The sequence below is a fragment of the Tympanuchus pallidicinctus genome, unplaced genomic scaffold, assembly GCF_026119805.1.
Source record: "Tympanuchus pallidicinctus isolate F22 unplaced genomic scaffold, pur_lepc_1.0 scaffold1, whole genome shotgun sequence".
Lineage (NCBI taxonomy): Eukaryota > Metazoa > Chordata > Aves > Galliformes > Phasianidae > Tympanuchus > Tympanuchus pallidicinctus.
The window spans coordinates 42,669,521-42,695,354 of record NW_026294618.1 but is presented as its reverse complement, the minus strand read 5'-3'; the positions used below and the strand labels follow the sequence as shown (position 1 = coordinate 42,695,354).

Here is a 25,834-nt window from a genome sequence, read left to right as displayed (position 1 = left end):
AACAATGTACATGTGCACAGTTTGACCACTTTGTGGGGTCCTCCTGGATCACTTCAGCAGAGCCTGGGCAGTCGGATGGATTTTAAATGCCTGAAGGTAAAGCTGGGAACCTGCTCTCCACTACTGTGTCAGGTAACAATTCATAATAAATGAACCTCTCTTTGCAAATACCAAGTGTGCTGTTGTCAGCTATTTGGAGTATCACACAACTTTAAATAATAGATATCGTTTTGCACTTCCAACATTTTAATCTCAATCTCAAATTGCTTGCAAAAGTAATTAAATAACAGAATGCTCATTTTAAAGCTGAAGACCAGACACCTAGACATCAAGTTAGCAGATAGCTGGCTGTACCAGTAGTACCTCTGCTTGAGTTGAATGGCAAACGCAAACTCAAAGGAGTACAGATGCAATATGCTGCTGATCTCATGATTACAGCTGCCAAAAATGTGGATGTCATATGGAACATGTATCTAGTTAATGGACAGATACAGCACCTCTAGAAGAGATTTAACCAATCCTATATCTGCACCTAATTATTTTGAGTAAATTGTGCTTGCTTTCCTTCAATAATTATCAGCAGATACTGAACAGAGCTCAGCCCTGAGGTGCTGTAGTAGAAACATGAACCAAACCATGTACTAAGCTGAGGGTGCTATGGAACTGGGAAGACATGAGACACTGGTGGAAACCAGAGTGAAATAGCCACTGTCACTGCTATAGCGCAACTAATCATAGAATCACAGAATCAATAATGTTGGAAAAGACCACTAACATCACCTAGCCCAACCACTGACTCTATAAGCAATGTGTGACCCCCTGAATCTACCAGGAGCATCACCCTGCCAAACATAGGAGCCATCCTCACGAAGAGAAGCAACGTCCAGTCACAAGGAAGGTTTCACTGAAGTTGCTAATGCTAGTTTGGTACCAGGGTACAGCAATGAAATCATACAGATTGCTGCAAGCAAAATGGACCCTCCTTGTAAGGAACAGTTGTGCTCGGGGTATCGCTTGGTGTTAATCTGCCTGTACACCCACCTGAGTCTACAAATGAAAGCAATAAGAATGCTTCACGTGGGGAAACAGACACTTCTTCCCAAAGACGGTGACAGCAGCACATCAAAATCCCACTGTGCAAGACAACATTTATAAAAACCTTGACAGATATCATCGCTTGTTTGACTTATGGAGCCATCAAACACTCACTTCCACACAGCATTTTTGGGCCCTTCAGCTGACTGAATCACCAATTTAGAATCTGTCAGACTTCATTATGCAGATTAAGAGCCTCTCCTTGGTTCCATTTGTTATGCATTAATAAGAGAGCATTAGTGAGTGCATCCCCTCACACAACCAAATCCTTTGTGCCATTACATAGTAAATTTTGTTCTTTTGAGTGTTTGAAAAAAAAACTCCACACAACAGCAACATGGCTTAGTTGCTATGCACAGACTGAGAGCCGCTGCATAGGGATCAGATCTGGAGTTTGGCCTAACTTGAAGCACTCCTGGTGAATTAGGCCTGCGTACAATCAGACATGGTTCTGCCTGTTCCTTTCACCTACACAGGTGTGCTCAGTCCTGACTGCTGCAGTACTCCCAGAGTGGTGTGCAGTCTCCAGGCACACCAACTGCCCTACAGCTCAATGTCTGGTGCTGCTGCAACGCTCAGCAACAAAAGGCAGATTTATTATGAATGCTGGTAGGGCTCTTTTTTCTCTCTCATTGACTAGATGTGACTCAAAAAGTTAATGGTAATTGCTCTCATCTTCATTTAGCAACGTGAGAGAGAGAGAAATGGGAGCAATTTGCAGATCTGAGAACAGGTCATTACAGGTGTGTTATATTAGTGTATTCATGAGCCCCCTGGGACAGCCATGCTGAGATATCCAATAACTTTCTTAATGTGTAATTACACACCATTGGACTATAATTGATTAATTGAGAAGAGAATGTAGGCAGATGCTAGGCCAAGGCTTCTGCTGCTCATTAAATGAATATGTCCTTGCTTCTTCTTAATAAGTTAAGTGAACTACTCAAAAGCAATTAAGTGAGAACTGAAATTCATTAAATTTTAAGTAATTATTGGTACTAACTTTTATAATAAAATGCAGGATTTATACTTTGTAGAAATGGCATCCTACTGCAGAGAGCAGTGAAGCACCTGCTCCTTGCAGACAGACCTGCTCTGGAGTGCCCTCAGAGCACGGCTGTGTGAAGTTAACCTGCCCTGCTTGGGCAGCATCCCTGCACAGCCCCGATGGTTCCCAAAGAGAGGGCCTTGCCAAGGGATGGACCTTAATTCTGAGAAATAAACAGTCCGTCAACTCCTGATTTTCAAACCCCTGCTTTCTTTTGTTGACCCTTTTTACTTGAAGGGGAGCCAAAGCAGTGTCCCTTCAAACCCTCTTCCTTTTTAATGGGGAGGGCAGTATGTTCAGCAATACAAGGCAGGAGCCAACTGCAGAATGACAGAGGTCATGCTGGTCCACGTAGCACTTGCTCAGACCCGACAACACTCATTTTCATTGATACTGCATGAGTGAGAGCTGAGGTAAAGGCATGGCAGGTCCTGGAAGCCAGGAGATATTTTGGGGCCTGGCCCCGGTGCTCCAGGTGCAAAGGCATCTGTGGCTTCCAGGGTGCCCCATGACGTCTCATTCATGCCCCACTAAGTCCTCTGATTCCTCTGCAAATACCTCCTGCAAATATTTATAGCTCTGAAAAATTTAAAATTTTAAAATTTAAGAATTTTAAACTAAAATTTAAATAAAATTGGAAATTTTATTTCCAATTATCTTAACTTTCTTTGGAACAAGGCATATCTTCATACTTTAACCTTTCTACAAAAACTGTCCGAATTTTATTTAAATTGGTTATGAATGCCAGTTTCATAAAGAAAAGCCACAACTTACAATCCTTCCAATGGATACAAACCTGTTTTTTCAAGTTCTATAGAGGTTGAGGGGAGATAACTTCTTTCTTCCAGGCATTTTTACTTTAAGATACACTGAAATTATCATTAAAAAACAGCCATCTAAAATCAATTTTCTGCTAAGAGTTTGCTAACTTAATTGTTTAAACTCCCAGCCAATGAAAAGACTGGTATTTCATTGAGATCATTTTTGAAAAAGCCATTTGTCAATGAGAACACGTTTAATATATTCTATAGGGGAACTACAGGAAAGAGGGGGACAGACTCTTTGGCAGGGTCTGTGACGACAGAACAAGAGGAAATGGCTTCATGCTCAAAGAGGGTAGATTTAGGTTGGGTATAAGGAAAAAGCCTTTTACAGTGAGGGTGGTGAGGCACTGGAACAGGTTGCCCAGAGGTGTGGTGAATGCCCCATCCCTGGAGACTTCCAAGGCCAGGCTGGATGGGACCATGGGCAACCTGACCAACTGTGGTATCTCTGTTCATCGCAGGGAAGTCAGTCTAGATGACCTCTAAAGGTCCCTTCCAACTCTAAGGATTCTTTGATTCTACGATAATATGAAAATTATAACTTCAGTAAAAACATCAAATGAGGAAAACAAAGAGTAAAAATAGAGGAATACAGCACAGCACTGCAGTGAGGAGAAATTAAAGTAGGAGAAATTATTCAGAGATCACCAATAGTTGCACATTTATTAATAAAAATCTTAATGCTGGTTCTGGGAAGACAACAGAATTGGGGCTGTAATGGGATTTGAATTATTTTCCTTTTTAACAAATGCATTTTGCTTCCCTTTTGAAATAATAATAATGTCGAAAACTAGAAAACTGCCTCCTTCTGAGGAAAGGAAAGCAAAGTATCAAGTGACACATCCTAAAATAATATTCCTGTATTGATATGAAAGAAAATGCCCAACCAGAACCCCCAGGCGAAGCTGATGGTTATAACTGGAGCACTGAGGAGAGCTCTGCTGGTGAGGGAATGGGGCTGGTATGCAGCTCGGAGGTCCCAACACCTCCTGTCACCCCACCAGCCCCATAAAAACGCTGAGCAGAAATTCCCAGGGAAAGCAACTGCCTATCAAATGGCTTAATCCCACCCTGTACCACCACTGTGTAGGCCCTCAACCCACTCAAACATGTGGATGGTGGCCACCCTCAGCAGCCCTGTGCAGCCAAAAAATGAGACGTAGGTTTTATTTCCAAGTTGCTCTCTCAAGTAGGACTATTCAGTCTGGCATGGCGGTATTTTCTGCAGGTCCCATCTCTGATCGCAGCCTTCACATTCAGTGTTATAAAAAAACCTGTGTTTGCCATGCTTCCATTTATCTGTTAGCAGGCCTACAGCACTTGCTGGTCAGAGAGGGGGAAGGAGACTCTGGGCAGTTGTTTGTCTTTCCTTGCCTGTGGAATACAGGATGTGATCCAGAGCTCACAGCAAGTTAATGGAAGGGATCCTACTGATTTCATGGGGATTTGGATCAGATGTCGGCAGAGCCCTAAAAATGCTGTGAGTCAAGAACAGCAGCCTCCTCCAGGTTCCAGGGCAGGCAAGGCACAGGGCTGCCACTGACATGGAGGAGGCTAGGAGAACAGGGAGCAGGACTGGGAAGGTGCAGGAAACTTCTCCAGGCCCCAGAGAAGCACTTCTACCCAACACAGATCCCATAAGTAAACTGTAACAAGAGCCACTACCATCCCTTCCACTGTGGAGCAGAAAAATAGATAACCAGGAGCAGGGCAAGAGGGATGCAGCACACACACGGCATATCTGGCCTGGCAGCAATTCAGGACCATGAAAAATCATTGCTGATTTTGCCTGGGATGTTCCCTTTGCTTGAGAAGAAGCAGAATGCAAGTTGTTCTGTTTTGATTGGGTTTGGTAGGGTCTGGGGCAGGTTCTTTTTAGAAAATATTCTGCTCTAGCTCATGAACAATTTAGCTCTTGAAACTGAAATGTTACAGACGATCAGACCACGATATGACCTAAGCTCCACTGTTATTTCAGTCATAGAAAAGGTTGAATTTCATGTGGCCAAGATTACTGAGTTTTCAAGAACACCAGTACCAATTCTCTGCTAAAATTGCTTTGCTCGATATTTCTGTTCCAGAGCCATAACTGCAGTTCTGACAGTTCTTTGGGCCTGCTCCAAAGCCCCTGAAGACAACGCTGGGCTCTCCATCGGCAGCCGTGCACTCCCACCAGCCACATGCTCGGATGGCTGTTGGCACAGCTGACAGTGTGCCATGGGGTGCCTCCGGGCTGCAGCCACAAACTGATCAAGAAGCTGACGAGACCCACTGGTAAACAACCAAAAAATGGCACCAGAGGAAAGAGGCAGCAAAAAACAGGCGTAAATGGAACAGCAGTCGACTCTGGTATGGAGGTTTTGGCTGGGGGGTGGGTACTACCACCACAGGGTGCCCCAGTTCTAGGCTGCTCTCTCCTGCTACATCCTCAGGGCAGTGGGATCTCCTTCAGATCCAACTTGGAGTAGTGCCCTGAAGGCTGGAGGTGGCCAAAAAGCCTCAGTTCCCCAGCCCTTGGGAAGGCTGAGAAGGCACTCTCGTTCTCCCTCTCTTGGTTTGAACCTGAAAGGAAGGAGAGGGACTCCATGGAGAGCCTCTGCTTTTGCTCTTTGCTAGGAATAAGGAGGCAGTGTGGGCAACAAAAGGGGAAAGGCAGAAGAGGGGATAAGCAAAGCAATTTCCCCCTGATTTGATCCTTTTTTAAGGGTCTGTGTTTGCAAGTGTATCAATAAACAGTTAATTACAGCACTAAATCAATAGCTATTTTACTTGACACTGGGGCACAGGACATAGGCCAGGTACCTTGTAAAAAGGGAGAACCCAAACCTCGCTTTCTGAAACCCAAATTCTTGTGGTTACCTGAGTACACTCTTACACATACCTATGTTTAATGTGCCTAGAACTACAAAAGCTACCGGACCTATCCAATCACAAGTATTCTCAGTGCCCTCAAAAGATTGTCTAGTAAAACTTAAACTGTCTGTTTAAGTGATTCCCTTTCCAGAACTATAACTCTGAAGTCAAGACTTCCCCCCTTGTCACCTTCCTGGGTGCCAACCTGTGCCAGGCTCCCTGATCCTGGCTCCCCCAGGTGCAGCAACAGTATGACAGAAGCTGAAAGGAGCATCCTCTGCAGCCCTGGTTCTTCTGAGCCTTGCCACTGCATCCATGACAGCCTTCTGCTCACATCTAAGCAGCCTGCATTCTTTGCTTCACTTGTATTTGCGTCAGATATCTTTTCAGAGCTTTCTCTCCCTTTATTTGTTAGTGATTACAAATCAATGGCTGTGGGTGAGTTTGTATTCAATCTGATAACAAGCATGTTTTATTGTTTGTCATTTATGTAACAGTTTCCAAACACCAAGACTATCTCCTAAGTCACTGTACACTGGAGTCACAGATTTATCCTCCAGGAGCAGGAGCAGAACTGCTGGGAGCAGACTTTTTGATTTCAAAGAGAAAGACTTTACTGCAGCACAGCCATGAATCACAGCTGAATGTGGGACTGGAAAGGAATTTTTTTTTCAGGCTCTCCATGTTTTATTTGTATTTTTGTTGGGTTTTTGTTTTTTTTTTTTGCCTGCTTTACATATAGTTCCAGAGCAGTGGGTGGTACTCAGATCATCTCCATAAACAAATGATCTGGAAAGCAACCTGGAGTTTAATTTCCTTAACCGATCAGACCCTCCTAAACTTAGGCAGCAGAACATTGGTCTGAAACCTTGACTCGGTATTCTGGGAAGCCCAGAGGGGGGAAGGATGAACTGTTGATTTTTCTTTCCTACTTCTGTTAAAAGGCACCCAAGCATGGCTCTTCCTACCCTGACTAACCTGGGTAGGTGCCAGATGGATTTCCCCTTTCTCTAGGCAATGGCTGAGGAATTTCAGCTGGCTAGGGCCAGGGCTGGAGGCTTTTCAGTGGCCTTTTCATCCCAGCCTGCCCTTTCTCAGCAGCTAATCCCATCTCTGTCCAGATCCACTATTCGCTGGACTGTGCTGCTCCTTTACAATCAGCTTGCAGAGGACTAAATTCTGCCTTTTCCTTGTGGAAACAAAGAGATGTGTCTGAAAGAAAAGCTTCCAGCCACTCATGGAAAAAGGAATTAAAATCCTGAGGCTGTGCCTATGGTAGTAGGGTGGGTGGCTGGCCAAAAAAGCATGCTGGCCAGGCTCGTTAAAAAGAAATTTGTATTATGCACTTCTCAGTATTTATCATGGGTAACTAATCTTAAGAAAACACGATCCACAAAGCTGCTGAAAAGCTCGCAGGGAAAAATTTATCTCCTCAATGACTGGAGCTTCTCATCCACTTTGCTTTCTGTGCTGTAAGACACAGCACATGACACAAAGCATATCTGGATTTAGCGCGGGACATGATCACCCTCACCTAATCCTGTAACTGCATAATGTCTTTCTATGCCAACCAAAATCTTTAATTGTCTCTGCTTTTCTTAACATACACTGCAAGCACTCAGAGGGTTATGTTGCACAAATTATAACTCATTCCTCCTCCTTTTTCCTATCAAGCTGTCTCTCATAAAAAACCACACAGCAGAGCTGCATCACTCTAACCAAAGCATCTCCTCCTCCGAGGTGTGAGCAGTGAAGATAGCACATGACTCGCTGTGCTGCAGGCTGCCATGCTTTCAAATCCCTCCAAGCACTCAGGAGTTAAGCCCTCCCTGGTGCCCGTGACCCAGGCTATTAGCATGCAGCCCATGTAGTACAGCTCCCGCGGGCAAACATCCACGCACAGCCCCTCAGCGCCCAGCCCTGCACCCGCCTATCAGCGCCGCGCAGCACAAGCATCTCCCCAGCCCGCAGCCCACACTCAATGCAGCAAGCCTGGCTCGAAAACGGCAGCCGAACCCTACAGCAAAGAAAGCACTTTGGAGCCTCGGCTTCCCAGCTCACCTGACAGGCTACCGCAGCACTCAACTGCACTAAGAAAACTCCAAGGATTTCCTCATTCTCAAAAGCATAAACAACTTTCAGTTTCTCTTTCTTTTAAGAATCTCATCTATCCACTCCTTCTCAGGCAGTGCCTGACTTGCACTGTTAGAGCCTGGGTAAGTTTTTACAACTGGGAAAATATTTTTTAGAGGAAGCAGCTGTCCCCACTCCTTTCTTTCATATTTTTGGTTCATCCCTCCTAAGGAAACAGTTGCTAGCACAAACCCAGAAATTCCAACTGGCCTTCAGGAGACAGATGCTGTCTTACTGGCCAGTTCCTGTGACATTCATTTTACTCTCAAGCACATTTTAATACATCATTGTTAAAAAAAAAAAAAAAAGGCAAACATTAAGAAAAAAGCACTTCCTCTCTGTGAAACATGTAGCATCTTCAACAAAAAATTGACACCAGTTCCTTCTTCTCCCAAAGCCTAATCCCATCATTGTACAGCCACTATCAGTTCCTAAAATGCATCTTGAAAGATAGCAGAGGTATTCATTGTTTGTCTACTTTCTTTTGTTTCTATCAGTGAATTGAGTACGGGTTACATCCCTGCCAATTTTGTTTCCAATAGCATAGGAAAATACGACTATGACAAATTGCTTTTATTACTTCCTTAAACAAAAACTGAAACTTGTCCAAAAAAGCACATGAAAGACTAACTTGGATGATTTGAGCTTTTGCCAGGTACAGAAGTAATACAATAATGCAATAACTGACATGGATACTGATAAAGCAGTATTTAACAGGGCATTGAAAGAACGCTTGATTTTAATAGTACAAGGGAGGTTAATTGGTTCTTTCATAGCTTGCGCTAAAAATAAAGCAGATTTTCAGTCAAAACAACACATTTCTTATTTTGTATACATGCCACTGTGCTGTCTTATGACCCTAGTTCTGAAGTTCAGCAACACTCAGAAGCCATCCTGACTTCACAGACATCACAGGGGCATGGGATGGGTCCTTACACTCAGTCTGAGCGAGAGCACAGTAATTAAGCATGGCTGTGATGAAACCCCTCCACTTAATAAGCAACAGAATTGGGACTACCACAGTGAATCTCTTTTTGTGTTTGTCTACTTTCCTCACCTTAGCATGTAACCTTGCTGCCCCTGAAACCACCAGGAGCTTTGCAAGGGATTAAAGAGGAAGCAAGCCCAGGTCAAAAGGTGCAAGTCCCTTTTTGTTTGAGGAAATTACACTGGGAACCAGCCAACTCTTCCGAGTGTTACATGTGGCCCTGAAAACATTGTCATGATCCCACAGGGCTGGTTTCGCACTGAGGATGCCGGCGGTACATGAGCCTATGGTCCACCAGTGTGGATACCAAGCCCATCTCAAAGGGACAGCAGTGTGAGCATCTCTATAAATTGCACCAGTCTAGGAGCAGTTCTCATGCTGGGTTATCTCAGCTCGGCATCTTGGCTGCCCTGGCTGTCCCACCTGGGGATCAGTGCTGGCATTTGGTCAGCACCTTTTGCACAGGCTTCAGTGCCTTGGGAATGGAGCTTGCTCCTCTGCTATCCTTCTCTTGGCTATTATAATTAGGACAAAAGCCCTGTCGCTTGTTTCAGCTTATTTCAAAATCTAATCCTGTGTTCTGGTTCTCTGCAAATATTTCCATTTAGCCAAATGACACATTTTATGTAGGTGAGGCCAAGAAGAAGGGTGAGGGAGAGATCTACCAATTCATCTCAATTTCCATTTTCAAATACAGTGCGTGAATCTCCTTTACATACACTACAATTCATTCTCTATTTACTCTAGGTACACAGAAAAACTCATTGTGGAGCACTCATTTTCGCAAGCTAATCAAGAACATTAGGTCCCAACAGATTCATTTAATAGAAATATAGTAGATATTCCTGCTTGCCTTTCATCTCACCTAGCTGCAAATGCTAAAATGAACAGAGTTAACCCTGCTTTGGAACTAAGATCCCTTTGCAGCTAACAGTGGCTGTGCTTCAGCTTGCAAACACTGCAGGCTCCCCATCAGTGCTTCCTGGCTTTTGCTCTTTCCCCGCAGCAGAGGAGCAGTGAGGAGAGGGCTGTGGGCGAGGAAGCTCTGAGCCCTATGGCCATATGTACTGACTGGATGGGACTGAGAGCTTTGGGGCACCAGCCTGGCTGTCTCCTTGCACCACATGGGACCAGGCAGCACCACGAGGCCATTCACATTCTGACATCAAACATACGAGATTGGCAAGCAATTCAAGATCTTAAATTGTTCGCGGATACCAGAACTAGCATTAGAATGCTAAACAGAAACACACACAAAAAGAAAAAAAAAAGAAAAGAAAAGAAAAAAAGAAAAGAAAAAAAAAGTAATATTTCATAATGTATGGCATAATGAACAAAAGCCTTTCAGAAAGAAAAACGGTTTTCACTGTGCTAAAGTAACAATCTAGACTTGTTGTAAGTATGTTATTCTTACAAGTAGTTCGCAGTTATTCTTGAAGGCAAGTCTTGGAGTTTCCTTAGCATAGTGCTGCTGGGGAAAATTTTCAGCATGTCCATCTTCATCTCTAGCCTGAAGGGAAATATAATGGCCTATTTAGGGACTTACAAATAATGGAAGGAAAAAAAAATAGCTAAAAGCATAACAGCTCAGATCATTAAAACAGACGGGAATCCCCAAACACAACATTATTAAAAAGTTTGTTTAAATACACCTTTTAGATACGAGAACCTGCGATGCCGTTCTCTCACACAGCTTAGGTTGAACATGCAAATTCATCGCAGCATAATCATTAGAACAACAAAGGACAAACCCAAAACAAAATATTTGAGCTGGAAACCGTGAGTAACTTCAGGGTTTCCATTTACTTCATTGCATTTTTCAGGATTACATTACATACGTTCTCGTTTCAACTTTTTGACATGCGTAAGCAATCCCTAGATAATGTATTTTCAGTTTAACAGCAAGGCCAAAAAAAATAAATCAGCTTTCATAGTCATATTTTACACGTAACACTATTGCAGACAAACGGACTCCCCCTCCGTGCTTAAGCGAAGATCCAAAAGGAGCAATCAGCTCGCGAGAGCAGCCACCCTTCCATCAAACGCGGGAAAAATGTTTAATTACAAAGATGCATTAAAAGTTACCGGTTATTTGGAGCTGCACTGTTAATTAAGAAAGCCGAAGTTTAAATGGAGACATTAACAGAGCCCATTAGCAACACTGCCTGCATATAGCATTTTCCTCCTAATCTGCAGCGTTTTCGGGTTTTGAGCTGAAGCAAAAGGGAGAAGAGGGTGAGAGGAGGAGTGTCGGCAGAGCACTCATTACACTGTTCATTTGGGTGACACTTGCACTCTGTTCCGCTCCGTCTCATCTGATCCCTGACTGTTCGCTCTCTCCCTCTCGCAGCCTCCCGAAATTCACAGCTGAGCTGTCTCCCTCGCATATGGCTTGCATATAATTATGCACATTCCATTTTACACTGCATTAAAATGATGAGATCCTGGCTCCCTGCCAGCGTATTTAAATAAGCCCCAATGAGCCGGGGGTGGGGGAAGGAGTGGGGCCGAGGAAGGGATGTGGGGGGGACGCAGCACATTGCTGTTCCAGTCCCCACAACAAGGTGACGGCCAGGCCTGGGCGGCACGGCATCTCCGCGGCTGTGGCAGCGCTCCTGTGTGGTGTGGTGTGAGCTGCTCGTTTGCACGTGTCGCGCTGCCAGCGCAGGGACATTTTTTTTAGTGTTGGCATTTGTGAAAGCTATTTGCACCTTGCACGTTGCACAGCTGGTTCGCCTGCAGAGAAGCTTCTGCCTCTCCTCTGGAGAAGGACTGGGGAAAGGAAGCAGCGGGTGAGTGGTGCAGGGATTTTTGGGAAAACGTGACGGGGTTACACCAGCTGCACCTCAGCTCTCAGCTGGCTGCCCTGCAACATTAGCAAAATTTGCCCAATGGAGACAAAGCAATTTTTAAAAGCACAAACTTTGCCCAAAAGTATCTTTCAAACAGCAGCTACTATCGGGAAATAGAAAAATAGCTTACAATGTGTGTGTCATAGCAGCTCATATGTATTTTTTTCTTTTGCTGCCTCAATAGCTGCCGTGTGGAAAATGTTTTACAATTTTCCTTCTAACCACAAAGAAGAGGCAAAGCATTCCCAAGCGCCCCAAATCCCTTTCATATTGACAAAGGCTTAAATGTATTCTTCTAATTATTAACTTGGAACTGAACCGTGTCTCATACAATACATTTCCCTCCCATGCTGCATCAAATACCAAGTCCAAATCTGAACATATTTTATTAAAAAAATAAAATAAAATCACTCATTTTGAAAACAAACTTGGTCATTTTCTCATCTCGCAGCCTGTGTGAAGGGACACGGCCAGCTGAGGCCCTTCCAAGCACTTCAGAACTCAACACAAATGCCCTCCCAATGCCATGCACAGGTCAGCAACAGCAGCTCCAGCAGCAGCTCTGCCCTGCAGATACGTCTGCACCTCCATGCAGCCAGGTGGCAGAGACCTGCTGAGACCTCGCATGGGGCTGGATGGGCGCTGCACAGAGCTGGGAGTGCTGCCCCACAGCCGTGCAGCCGTGTCTTGGATCTGCAGTGGACGCTGCACACGTGCCAGGCTGCAGGTTGCAGCCTGTCTCTTGGGGCCATGTCCCAGTGCACACACCTTGCAAAGTGAAATGGATAGCAGGGTGTTTGTGATGCACATGTCACAACACAGAGACAAAGCCCGCTGACCTTGAGCCACTTACCAAAACTGCTGGTTCAACAAAGGCTGCTTCTGCCAGCGACACGCTCCCCTCCTGCCTTTCCTTACTTCATTTAACTTCAGATGTCACCAAAATTTCCTCGTCTCAAAACCAGTTGAATGGCATACTGCTATCATTTACTCAAGCAGCAAAAGTATATTTGGCTAGCTCCTTTTCACTGGATAAAATACTTGCCTTCAGCAGCCAGACCTATTTCCCCAGCTGCCTCACATGAATCCATCACTACCATCTTCCAGTTGTAAATAATTTGTAGAAGGAAATACCCTTACAATGTTCAGTACGTTATAAGCGTATTAAGAGCGGCTCAGAGTTTATCGTGTCACTGCAGCACTGCGATATGCCGGTATCTGTGCTGAGTCCCTCTCTGTCACTGCTTTACACCAGCAGGCACCTGCCCTATCTGCCCTGCCTCTCTGCCTCGCTCCCAGCACGCTGGCATCTGCAGCTTCTCCATCAGCCCTACTGACATGGGGGACACTTTGAGTGCTACTGTTCAAAAGAAGCAGCTGAAAAAAAGCAAATCAAATCTGTCATTTCCTGTTTTCAAAAATGCTTTTAAACCCCAATACTGTTACAGAAATGCTTTCAACAAAAAGTGCATGTCCAAAGTGCTAGATGTAATGAATGCATGTATGCAATATACGGTACGACTGCTCTCATAGCACATCTTGTTCCAGGTAATAAAGGCTTCAGCTCTTACTCAGCCTTGGGATCACAGTGAACACTCACTTTCATCAGCAGAAAACTACTTCAACTTTTCTGTGGCAACACCTCTCCTGGGACTTCCAAATCCCTCACTGAGCAGCCCCAGCTGGCAGGTATCTGCCTATTGGCAGGGTGACATCCAGGAGGGGAACTCAGCACAGGAACTGCTGGCAGAGGAGAGCACATCACCCAGGGCATGTTGATGGCCAGGAAGATCTACAAAGGAGAGTACAGCCATCTCTGTGGGGCTGGCTTGACTTACAGGTTCAACATGATGATGGGTGGCAGAGGATATTGTGGCCTTTAATTGCAGGTTAGATATCAGGAAACCTGTCTTAATGATAGGTACTGCAAAGCATTGGAGTAGATTGCCTAAGGAGGCTGTCAAAGCCCCATCACTAGAGATTTTTAAGAGCAGATTAGGCAAACATCTGTCAGAAATGGCGTGCACAGAGTAGCTCCTGACTTGAGGAAGTGGGATGGATGAGTGCAGCTCCTCTTCCAGGTCCCTTCCTTTGTTGTTCCCTGGCACTGAGCTTTGGAGGAAAATGGCAGGAGGATAAGGGGGAAAAAAAAAAAAAGAAATCAAAAAAAGAACAGAAAGAGGGATCTGGAAGGGCCTCTCTGAAAATAGCACAGCATTTGATGTTCAGTGTGTACTCATTAATAAGTGCATCATGACAGCTATCTTTGGCTACACAAACTGTGCTATCTGCTCATCAGCCAAGCAGCCTATATTTGTGAAAGATAGTAGTTTGGAAACAGACTATATATCAAGTCAAGATTTCCTTTTTTAACAAGAAGGAGGAAGAACAATCTACAGTAGGATTTCCTTCTCTCCAAAGTGCTTCAATTTCTGCATGGATATTTGTTTCTTCGTAGAGAAAAAAAAATATCTTGATCCAGATTGGGGATTTCTTAGCTTCAATGCCTTTTTATGCAGCCTTAATACTGGAAAAGGAAATCTGTGCTTGTAGCTAATACTAAGGGCAGGATCTCATGACAGTGTAAGTCACAAGGCAGGCTGAACAGAATAATTTATTAAGATGGAACTTGTTAATGCAAAGCTTTCACTAAAACGGGACAATGCTTTTGCAATAAAATCCTAATGCTAAGTTCCACAAAAGTTTAATGCCACTTAAATGAAAACACCTAACATCTACTTTCTAGGAGAAATGTCCGATCGAGTAATGCAGAGTGACAGAATATTAGCCTGCTTACTCTGTATAAAATTGACATCTAATTTCCCTAAATGTCCTTTAAAATGGATGAAACACGTGGCAGCCACCCCTAGATATATTAGAGGCAGGCTGTGTCTCTAGTAGGACAAAAAAAGCCATGGCAAGTCAAACATCATCGCTAGAGAAGCACAGACAACTGCTGTATAGCTGGCATCCTGTTGTGATGAGAAGCCTGCATTGCTCTCAATGTTATTGTCCTGGACTGGATGCAGATGGGGCAGAGCACCGTGCCTCCACATTCCCCACAGAGGTATCTCTCCAGCCAGAGGGGTGAGGAATTCCTCATCCTCCAAATGCATCTCTTGAAGGAAATCCTCGGGGAGACCCTAATCCTTGAAATTCCAGTTCCTGTGGCTTGCTGTTGTCCCACATAATCAATTGTCATGGTCTCTGTATTTGCTGCACCAGCAACGGTAAAAATAGTACTCCGCTTCCATCTGTTGAGTGTATTCTTTCCAGAAATGTGGACGGGCTCACTGTGGCCTGGGGCTTGGTGGGAGCACTGTGGCCCTGCACCCACAGCAGAGCCTGTCCAGGACCCCTGGCACCATGCTCCCAAGGAGCGAGTCCCTCTCTCAGGGAAGACCCCCGCTAATACTTCACGAGAAATTTGCTTTCCACGAGGATTCCCAGATTTTCCTGAATGGTAGAGCAACACTACCTGTGGGCTCACCACATCTCTCAGCTGCACACAACCCACTAGCCTGCACAGTTGCCATTTTTTGGCCATCCCATACCTTGGGCCCTCCCCAGGAGAAAGAAGCCTGTCCAGCACAGAGGGGTTTTCTGCCGCAAGCAGCTCTGAACATTTGGTGGTGGGCTACGGAGAGTCTGTGGGCCACATGGTACTAACTTCCCTCATTTCCAGCTGCTAAAATGCATTTAAAGACAGCTAAAAATACATTAAATACTTTCCTAATGTTATTTTTCCATGTAAGCAACTGCTGTAGCCACCACAGGAATGTTATTTGATCGCCAATGGGAGGGGAAGTGGTCCACGAGACAATCTGTCTGCTGGAGGTGATCTACGAAGTTAAAAAGAAATTGGGAATGTGCCTTCTTGTAACTTCTTTATGAAGTGTGCAGAGGAAAACCAGCAGGGCTTCTGCTAGCTTCTTTTGCTCCCTTGAAGGAACCTCTAGTGAACTGAAGCAAGAGGAGCAGTTACCGATGCCAACACGAGCCGGGGACTGTGGCTCTCCTCTCAGCATGCAGCTGAAGGCAGGCAGGTCTGTACCATTCTGTTGCTGAGATCTGCCCACAGCCTCTCTTGAAACCTCTCTCTGGCACTCACCTACTCCCAACTCCCATATGCTACAGGTCAGGCCACTGTGCTGTAGTACCCTTCAAAGCAAGCAAGGCCATGTGGTCACTGAGGAGAGACATCCTTGTATAGAGGTCATCTCCAAACAGAATGTGAGGCACAACTCCTTGCAGACACTCTAGGCAAGGCCAGGGACCCTCTTTGGCAGCCCACCTCTTGCAAAGAGCTGCTAAGGCTTTACCATCATATGCCCACAACCAGTGGTGGTGAACCTAGAGAAGGCCTCCAATTTTTGTCCAAATTTTAGTTGACATTTAATTTCTACAACTGCCAACAGTGAATACAAAGTATGAAAACAACAGCACTGACGACAGACTAGATAAGAAAGGTGTTTCAAATCCACAAGTTTAAGGAAAGGGTTGATGTTGTGGAAATAACTTGGGGTGCAGGGATCTGACAGGTGTGATTAAAACTGGAGAAATGGCATCATTCAGAATATCCTGGAACCTCCTCCCCTGTGCTGACATAAGAAACATTCTCTGACTTCAAAAATAAATGGTCACTGGGTCAAAGCTGCTATTCTAACCATATCCAGCCCACTCTTCCTCACTGTCCCTTTCTGAAGGTGTGAGAACTCCTGGGAAACAGGCAGTTTTGCTGAGAAAAGCTACCCCAGAAAAATGCCTTCTGACAAAGAAGGAGAAAGTGCCAATCTGTGGAATGATAGGGCAACGTTTCTGAAATTAGCCTTGTCAAAGCAACTGAAGAATGTCATGTTCATTTTCTTGCATAACAGAAGCACACCAAAAACTTTGAACAAATGTGCCTGGAAATCTGATAAACAGATATTTGTGGATTTTTTTTCTTTTTAAAATAATGCTTTTTTTCACGGTCTGTGGCTCGGAACGGTTCAGCTTTTTGTATTAAATTTTTCACTCAATTTTGTGGTATAAAATTAACCACAGCATATATTTAAAATGCAATCTGCACATTCTATTGTAATGTAGGCAATATTATAACTGAATCAAAAGGAAATGCTAACAACAGTACTACCCTGGTGTCCAGTAAACCCATAACTTTCTTCCTTGGGTTAAAACTCACTTAAAATGTACGCATACACACACACACATACATACACACATACAAAAAAAAAAAAAAAGAAAAAAAAAAGATTTGGCTTTATGGATTCAATACACATTTTCCTTCTCTAGGTTTGTTTCATACTCTTTACAGAAGAACTGTGATTTTCTGCTGAGCTCCTCATCAGGGTTTTCTTTTCATACAGCTTGCACTCCTGTACATGCATAGCCCCTTCTATCACAGTCCAAATAAAAACTTGGCCAACACTGATGACAGCTTCCAGTTTTGTCCGATATCAGGAAAGATAAACTGATGGAACAACAGCTCCTGCTGCCCTGGTCCACTGCTGTAACGTGTATGGAAAGAAGTGAATGACTGAGCAGCTCAGAGTCCTGGACTCTCCAGCAGGTGAAAGTGGCCCAGCCTCCACTCAGCAGTCCAGGCAGGGAACTGCCCTCTGCTCTCAAAGAAAAACTCCCCATTAAGTCTCCTTTCCCCTTTACTTTTTTTCTTTCTCCTTTTTTACTTTACAGACCTATACACCTTTTTCCTTCCTCTGCTAGAAAACAAGCAGGCAGTTTCTGCAGCTTTCATAGCACAGTGATATACAGGACGTGTTCAGGTGGCTGCCACAAAGGCTCATTTTTCAAACTGCACAAACCTTTACTCATATCATAAATTTTTAATAACCAGTTCTGAATTGTCAGTGAATAAATATGATAACAAAAACATCACACAGAGATAATCTGGAAGAAAAAAAACTTTGTTTATTGCCCCTTCTTTGACAAGTCACAGCTGCATGAGACCTTCATAACACTGAGACTGTCCTGCTAATCCCCCTTCTGATTCATGGCAGGCCCGATTCAGAGACACTAATGGACTCTGCTTGACAGTTATTGTAACTTATTCAATACACAGCCTAAAATATAGCCAGGAAAGAAATTAAAATATACTACAGATTTCCCAGCAGATTCCATTTTGGTAATGGGCAGCTCACAGCAGCATAGCTGATCATTCCCAACAAGCTTTCCTTCCCTCTTCCCATTCCTCATGTGTTACAGTTTATAGGATGAAAACATTTTCTGGGGCACTTTGTGCATTTCACAGTCAGGTAGCTCAAGCATCCTTTCCACCACTGCTTTTCCTGCAAGAATTCCCAGGCACAGATAAGAGGCTGCTGCACAGGGCAATCACATGTTTCCAATCAGCCTGCCAGAGACATGGGGAGGCAGAAAAACAAAACACAACACCCAGGAAAAAAGAATCCTTGCATGTTGGTTATAGTTAGCTAAGGCTTGCAGACAAAAAAAAATTGTTGTCCCTAATGAATTTGTTTTGATGCATCTGCTTTTTTCAAGCTCTGGCATTGCCAGTACAAAAGCAACACTGCTGATTTCCTCTGACTGTGGTATCACATATATATGATTAATCATTTTGACCCAGAGCATATATATTTTTAAAGCAATTGCAGGCTGGTTTAATGAACTCCACTCCCGCTGGCTTTATAGACCAGTGATGATCAACATACCATTAAGATAAGCCTTGTACCCTAACCCTCCCCTCTATGACAGCTTGCCTTATTTGCCTCACAACAGTCGATAACCAATTAAGAGAAACAGGTTTGGTCGATACAGAAGATAACAATAAGACTTCAACAGCTGGAAAATTCTACACATACTCTTTTTCTTAATTCACATCTCTGTGGTATATAAACAGTTCTGCACTTGGGATAAATGTGGAGAAGGAAAAACAATGGCCAGATCTGGTTGGTAAAGCTTTCCCTTAGATCTGCTGCATCCGTAAGCATGATAAACACTCAGCTGTGATCAATGCTAGACAGGCAGGAACCTATTCTCTGGATTTGTTGTGGCCTTTTAAAGTGTGAAAATAGAAATCTCTCCCTGATTCGGCCATGAGTGACAGATCATTTGGGCCATTCCCATCTGAAAATAGAGGGGCCACAATATTTTCTAAAGAAGTAATTTATGAGCTGGGTTATGATGGGGTTATGGGGTGATCAATCTGTCAAGGGGGGCAAAATCTAACAGGAATGGACGATAAACGGGAGAATGGGCAAAGGATGAAAAGAAAGGAGAGGAAGCTTTGGTACAAATGACATCTTCTATCATCTCCCAGTCTTTCTTCAGATGATGAATAGTTGCAATAAAGGGTGGGATAGTAGCAGCTATAAGCAAGACAAAAGCACAACCTGGCTGGTAGTGAGGAGCACTGATTGTAATTCCAGACATCCCAGCTGGAGGTCAGTGACTGAGGTCACAACATCATCACTGGCTTTAGTTCTAACACCAGGTACAGCACTTCTACTTCCCCTCCGCACCATTTTTTATTAGGCCTTTTTTCAAAGTTTTACTTTCGAAGGTAGAATAATGGGTTGATACAACACAAATCAGACAGTCCCCTTCTCCAGAATTTCCACTCTCCTTTTAAGGAGAAAGGTGCTACACTCTTCCTGACAAACAAGACGTAACTCAAATGCCTCTCAGTTTGCACCAAACACAGGCAGCAAATTATTTCTAAATAACATGCCTATTACTATGCCTGTCCATAGCAACCCTCTATCACCCAGAGAGGCCCCACTATCATGCCTGAAAACAGGAAACTGTCCATTCAAGCCTGCAAGAAAGTCCAGAACGCACAGGCCTTTTCAGGCAATAGGAGACAAGCAACTATAATTTATCTTCCCAACTTGCCTTGAGATTTGAGAAGTCCTATTCTGAGTTTTCTCCTTTTTGTCACAGTAAGATGAAATCTGCTGAAAAGCATCTTTGTCTTCTCAGTTTCCTCTAGTACCATCTTCCACAGGCAGCAGCTAAAGGTAGATCCTTGGCCAGGTTCCTCTGCTGACAGGAATCCACTTAGAGCCATCCCCAGCAGTTTACTTCACACCCTTGGCTCTATCTGACTGCAGGTTTGTTTTCAACTCTGTGCATTTTAATACAGAAAAATATATATCTACATACTACTCAACCTCTTAAAGACAGGCTTAAAAATCTAGATGCTTCCACTAGAAAAATGAGCAGGCAGAAACATATTCACCACCTTCTTTATCTTCTGCATTGATTCAGATGTTTTGTTTGCCTCCCCCATTCCCTAACCCAACTTGCCTGGCCTGTTACAACATGCAGGGGCTGTGTCTCCCCTGTAGTTCTAATTTACTCTTCCTATTTCTCACCTACAACTCTTGCCTGGAGAAGCATCCTTGGAGGCCGCACGGGACTCTTGCATATTCTCAGTACTGCTGTCTCCTCATGCATATGCATTAGCCTGTTCAAGCCATCTCCAGCATTTCAGGGTGGTATCATCACCTTTTTAAAGCTTCCACAGGCTTATTCCAACCTCTTCCATGCTCTCTTACACAAGATCTGTTTGTCCAACACTTCCAACAAAAATGTAGCCAATAATCTTGTTTACAGCACCAGCCTTCTTTAATCTTTCCCCAGTGTCTGATGGACTATTTAGTGTCACCTTGAGAGTGTACCTATTGAATTGTTGGACCAACTCAACTCCAGATGTTGCCCTATGCAGTAGGTGATCCTGTCACATTTTCCTCAAAGACAGAGCTATTGCATCCACTGGAAAGAAAATAGATGGGGCTAGGGAATTTCTGTGTGCATCTAGGAGCTGCATCAGGAGCTGTGCCCCTGACTCTTCCATTTAGGGCAGTGCTTGAGGCATCAAGGTGGGCTTGGCAATATTCAATTACTGAGGTACTCCTGGTGTTCCTTAACTTCCAAGCTGCAATGCCAAAGTTTGCTTCTTCTGTGGCCAGTACAGATAATTACTTCTCTCATTTTAGGGTAGAATTGAAATGACATATCTATCTAAGCAGAGCCTGGAGAAACTTGTAGAAATGTGGCCTTTGGCCTTTCATCCTCCACATACAGCTCCAAAGCTCCCATTGTTTAACCAAGATGTAGAGGTACTTATCTTGATCATAGTATGTCTTTCAGCAGGAGGCAGAAAGACTTGGGGGAAATAAATGCTCTTGTTACCACTAGTACATAGAATTATAAAAGCGTCAAGCAAAGAATCAGCTCTAAATTTATTTACACTTCAAGCACACTGATATCTACTGAATATTGCTGCTAAATTAAAAATTCTGATATAATTTTCTATTTCATATTTGACCCCAACAAAATCCAAAACCCAATTCTCTTGCCTGCATCCAGACTGTTCTGTATTTGCATTTTAAAGAACCTTTGCAGTTCTTAGTCCATTTCCTCAACCTGTACCTCAAGCCTTTCTGAAGTGAAGAAAGCACCTGCCTGCCCTGCACAGCCACCAGGAAAACTGAGCTTGATAAAGCCCAGGCTAGCTAGATTTGACATCCACCAAAATCTGTTCAACCTATCACCAGGCAGTGCCTGCAGGCCAGCAGGCAGGATGAGCAGCTCATGTTTCCCAGTGCCACAGGCAGATGAGGACCACCACTGTGTTTTCTTCAGTAACAGGGTGGCCAGAAAGAAGAGAAGCTAAGGCATTCCCTTTTCATAATCAGAGTGAGTTCCAGGAACAGAATTATAATTTAAATTAACTACGTCTAACCATGTAATTAACATTCATGTCCTTTTATTACAAGCATCTTCACCATCCATTCTGTGAAATGCAACTTAATAACTTTTTTGTAGGGAATGAGATGGAACAACCATTTGACTCATTTGAATTGTTTTTATATTAATTGTTGAATTGTTGCTATTATTAGTAATCTTATTATTCTAATTACATGTGTTATGTCTTTTTACAGTAGCATTCCTTCCAGAATTAGACTAGTTCACACAACTCCATTGTTCCTCTTGTTTTAAAAATTTGACACGGAATCACTGGCTCCAAACAAAGTGAAAATGAGCATTGTGCACGAGGAGCTGAAACATCAGCTGCTTCAGATGGGGAAATCTTTGAGTATTCCCTAACAACCAGCACATTTCACAGCATACAGTGGCAGAAAACTTCACACAGCAGAGGTAAGGCTTAAAAACTTGGACTGCTCTGAGCCGTTAAAAGCAGGCAGGGTCTCTTTTCAAAGTCTAGGTCATGTGCCTGGCACTGCGTCATATGGTGTCTCTCTTCCGCCATTTGTTTATTTGCTTCTGGCAGTTTTGGCAGTGAGGTATCAGAGTGAAATGCACACCACTCTATACATATGGTGGGAAGAATCTAGTGCATCAGTTGAATGCATACTGTACTGTATACACATTCTGTTTTATCTCCGAGCGCAGCTGTGCTGTAAAAGCTTACAAAATGTGAAGCCTTCTGTGCTGGAAAAACATCGACAGGAGAAGCTGGCCTATAACTTATTAGGTTGTGACACAAATCAAAAAAAGCCAGAGTTAAAGCTGACAACTCCTGGCATCGTGATGAAAAGCAGAGAGGCTCAAGTTAAAGAGGGAATGTCAGTCCCAGCTTGATGTTGCTGCCGTGGGTCACAATTGTTTTGTTCTAGGACAACGGTTCCTAGCGCAGGCCTGCAGCCTCCAGCCTGCCACCAGCATATGGGCTGGGGATGGACGCAGGGAGGCTTGGGTATGAGCCCAAGCACAGCACTGGCTCTCCTCATCCAACACAGTAGCCTTCAAGCTGTGCTCACTCCTGTGCCTCCTACTCCTCCAGCTCTTTGGGCTGAAGGTTGTGGAAACATATGGCAGAAAACCTTCCTGCACTGGTTGGACCAGATATCTGAGTAGATTTTTTCCACTACAACCTTGAAACAGGCACTCTTTATTTTAATCTGAGAGAGAACAGTCACACTGGATCACGTCTCAGGATCCCTCAGTCAGGCTTGTCTCCAGCAGTGACCGGTACTGAACTTGCAAGCTGTACCTGAGGAGCAACGGGCCACCAGTCCTTCTAGGTATATGGGCATGCCATGAGGGCTGTAGGAGCAGTGTGTGAGAGGTTTGGTAAAGGAGCTTGCTCTCTATCTCTGCTACTGGATTCTGAAAGTAAGTTTTGCTTTACAGCACTGAGCTAGGCAAGATCACAGTAAGCCTCCTTTCCTACTTTCTCATAGACTCCAGATGTGCAAGTAGGTGTAGGCAGAGGAAATGTGGTGAGTAAGCAAAAGAGAGAAGGGAAGCACAAGGGATGGCAGTTCTAGGATACAGAGAATCTTCTCTGAAATAAAAACTTGATTGGAGACATCACTTTTCCTCTCCAGTCCTATAGCAATGAACAAGTATGCCAGAAAGGATGAAATACAACCTTCAGCTAAGTTTAGCTCGTCTGCTTCATCTCATGGGAGCACATTGCAAGACTCTGCCATCACCCTGTGTTCATTGTCTTCTTCCTCAGCCCTATGGTTGACTCCTTGCCTGCTGCATGGCCAAGGAGAAGAAATAAGGAACAGCAATGTCTCAGCAAGACATTTTATACCATCTCCTATCAAAGACATGAAAATGAAATAGAAGCAAGGGAAGGGGAAAATAACAAGTTATTGCCTCAAGCATTAATTGCTGCTGATACTAGTTCATTTTCAACAACCAACTTTAATTGCATCTCCACATTGGATAAACCTACTTTTTCAAATGCTATTAAAATGTTATTTTGAAATGCATGGCAGGCTTCTCCTTAAAATCAGGCTATGGTCTGTATTGAAGGAAACTGTATGAGGAAATGTACAGTGAAGGGCAAACGGAGGTTTGGAACAGCTCTTATACAAGAAGATACTAAACAACAGGGACTTAACCCTTTAAAAAAAAGAAAAAAAAGTTGAGTGAGAATGAATATGTAGTTCATGCAGCATATGTAGTAGTTTCTGTAGATTGCAATATTTTATATTACTAAAAAAAATATTTTTTTTGCTATCAAAAATGTGGTTATTAGCTATTCAGTAACTATCCATTGCTTCTGACAATGCAAAAAACAAGACATTCGATAAATGTGTGAAACATAAACAAAAGAAAATACTTCTCTGCAGAACAAGTCACCACAAAGTACCCACACCAAAACTATGCACAAACCAAACAGAGGGTGACACATCCTCGAGGGACAGATCCACCAGCTGTTAGCAACAATGCCACAAACACTCCCACATCGGATAATTCCAAGGAACCAGCTTTGATGTGCAGAGTCAAGAACCTTGCCTACAGGATACAGGGGCTGCCAGGTTGACCTCAACTGGAAGTTGGGGTCATTCCAGCTGCTCTGCCATCAGGCTTCAGGAATTTACTTTGGAGATGGCAGTGGAATCTGTTTTCAAAACTCAAAAGTAACCCATGGGAATTCATTAGGGCTATCAATTCTACCTCCAGGAAATGTTAGATAAATTATTTCCAAAACTGGTGAGAGACTTTCAGAGACAAGGGTTGTGTTCAACATGCACAGCATGTGCACTCCTGGATACACACTGCATATTGGATGGAAGAGCAACACACATAAGCGAAAGTCCTGATGTCAGTGGATATGGAATAGCATTTATTCTTTTAAATGCTCTAGGAAAGGCTGGTCACTAAAGGGGCTTTTAGTAAGCTAAGACATCTCAGCTTCTCTGGCTTTCCATGTTTGTTCGCACTCCAAACATTTTTCCAGGTGTTTACTTCTGTTGTGAGAAAGCTCAATGTTCTTGAAACTCAGCAACTTTCAATATCCTGACTTGGGCCACAATAAGACAATTGTACTTCAAAGTCAACAGATACTGACCTGGAAGCTTGCAAATTTATTGAGAAGAACAACAGAGAGAAATTTCATTCTGATTTTTAATTTTTCTTTCTTCTACTTTTCTGCATTTCTGTGTTCGATTAAATGGTTAGCTGGGAAACTTAGATTGTACTCCTAAAAACATACAAATTAACTAGAAAAGTCATTACTCTCGTGAAGCCTTTCAGCAGAAGTTTAAATCTTTCTCTCCCCATCTAGGGATTGCAGAGCTGCTCAGAGAAATTTGGACAATTACAAAAGAGCATCCAAGAAAACACAAAATCACAGAATCACAGAAACACCAAGGTTGGAAAAGACCTACAAGATCATCCAGTCCAACCATCCACCTATCACCAGTAGTTCTCACTAAACCATATCCCCCAACACAACGTCCAAATGTTTCTTGAACACCACTACTGGAATGGGAGCTTGCTGAAGCACTACCAATTACACAGGCACTTTCTCTGTAACACACAACTGGGAAGGGAAAGGAAAATTATAGATGTTAGGAAATTATTTTGTCTAGGTATTCAGCAGAGCCTTTAACTTTTACTTTATTAAAATTAGGATTTATTTTAAAATGAAAATACCAGTCCTGGACACATTCAACAAACTTTAATGTTATAGCTATGTAGTTACATATATATAGTTTTATATAGTTATTTAATTACCCATGTCTTTTACAATCGCCTTCAATAGCCGCATTGGTTTCCACGAGACCCCAAATCCCCAGACCCTTGCTACTGTCAGCCACATGGTGAGATAAAAGTTGGAATGGGGAACATCTCTGCAGCACACTCACACAAAGTAGAACACAGAGACAGAAAAGAAACAAAACTTGCAGTCTGTGCCAAGATACATCATTTCTCTTTGGATGATATGGAGGAAAAATACAGTGGCCTTGACATGTGCATCTGCAGCCAAGTGTGAATCTCTCGCTTTAGTTCTACTGCTCCTAGAAGTAATGGAAAACTTAGTCAACTCTCCACATCCTACAACTACAACTGAGTTGCTTCAACAGAGGGTGGAGCTGCCACATGCAGCCGGGGCTGGTCAAATGCTCAGAGAGCTCACAAAAGTCTATGTGTTTTTTATTTCCTTTTCGAATCATTTTTCATCCCTGTTGGGCATTAAGAGCTGGCTGCTACAGAAGGATCACTGCAGGAAGCAGAAGGATTTTAAGAACAAAGTTGAAAAGGGTTTTTCAACAGCCCTCGTTGGAGCAGC

General features: G+C 43.5%; 1 protein-coding gene across 2 annotated transcripts in view; it reads right to left on the bottom strand.

The window, feature by feature from the left end:
* The window catches only part of SOBP (sine oculis binding protein homolog), a 109,050-nt gene that overhangs the window by 35,045 nt on the left and 48,171 nt on the right, over positions 1-25,834 (bottom strand). Inside the window, exon 5 of one of the 2 annotated variants that reach the window (XM_052677357.1) lies at positions 10,356-10,451. The exons of the other annotated variant lie outside the window; for it this stretch is intronic. Coding sequence (XP_052533317.1) covers positions 10,356-10,451 — 96 coding nt within the window. The remainder of the gene's footprint in view (positions 1-10,355; positions 10,452-25,834) is intronic. 2 annotated transcript variants of the gene reach the window in all.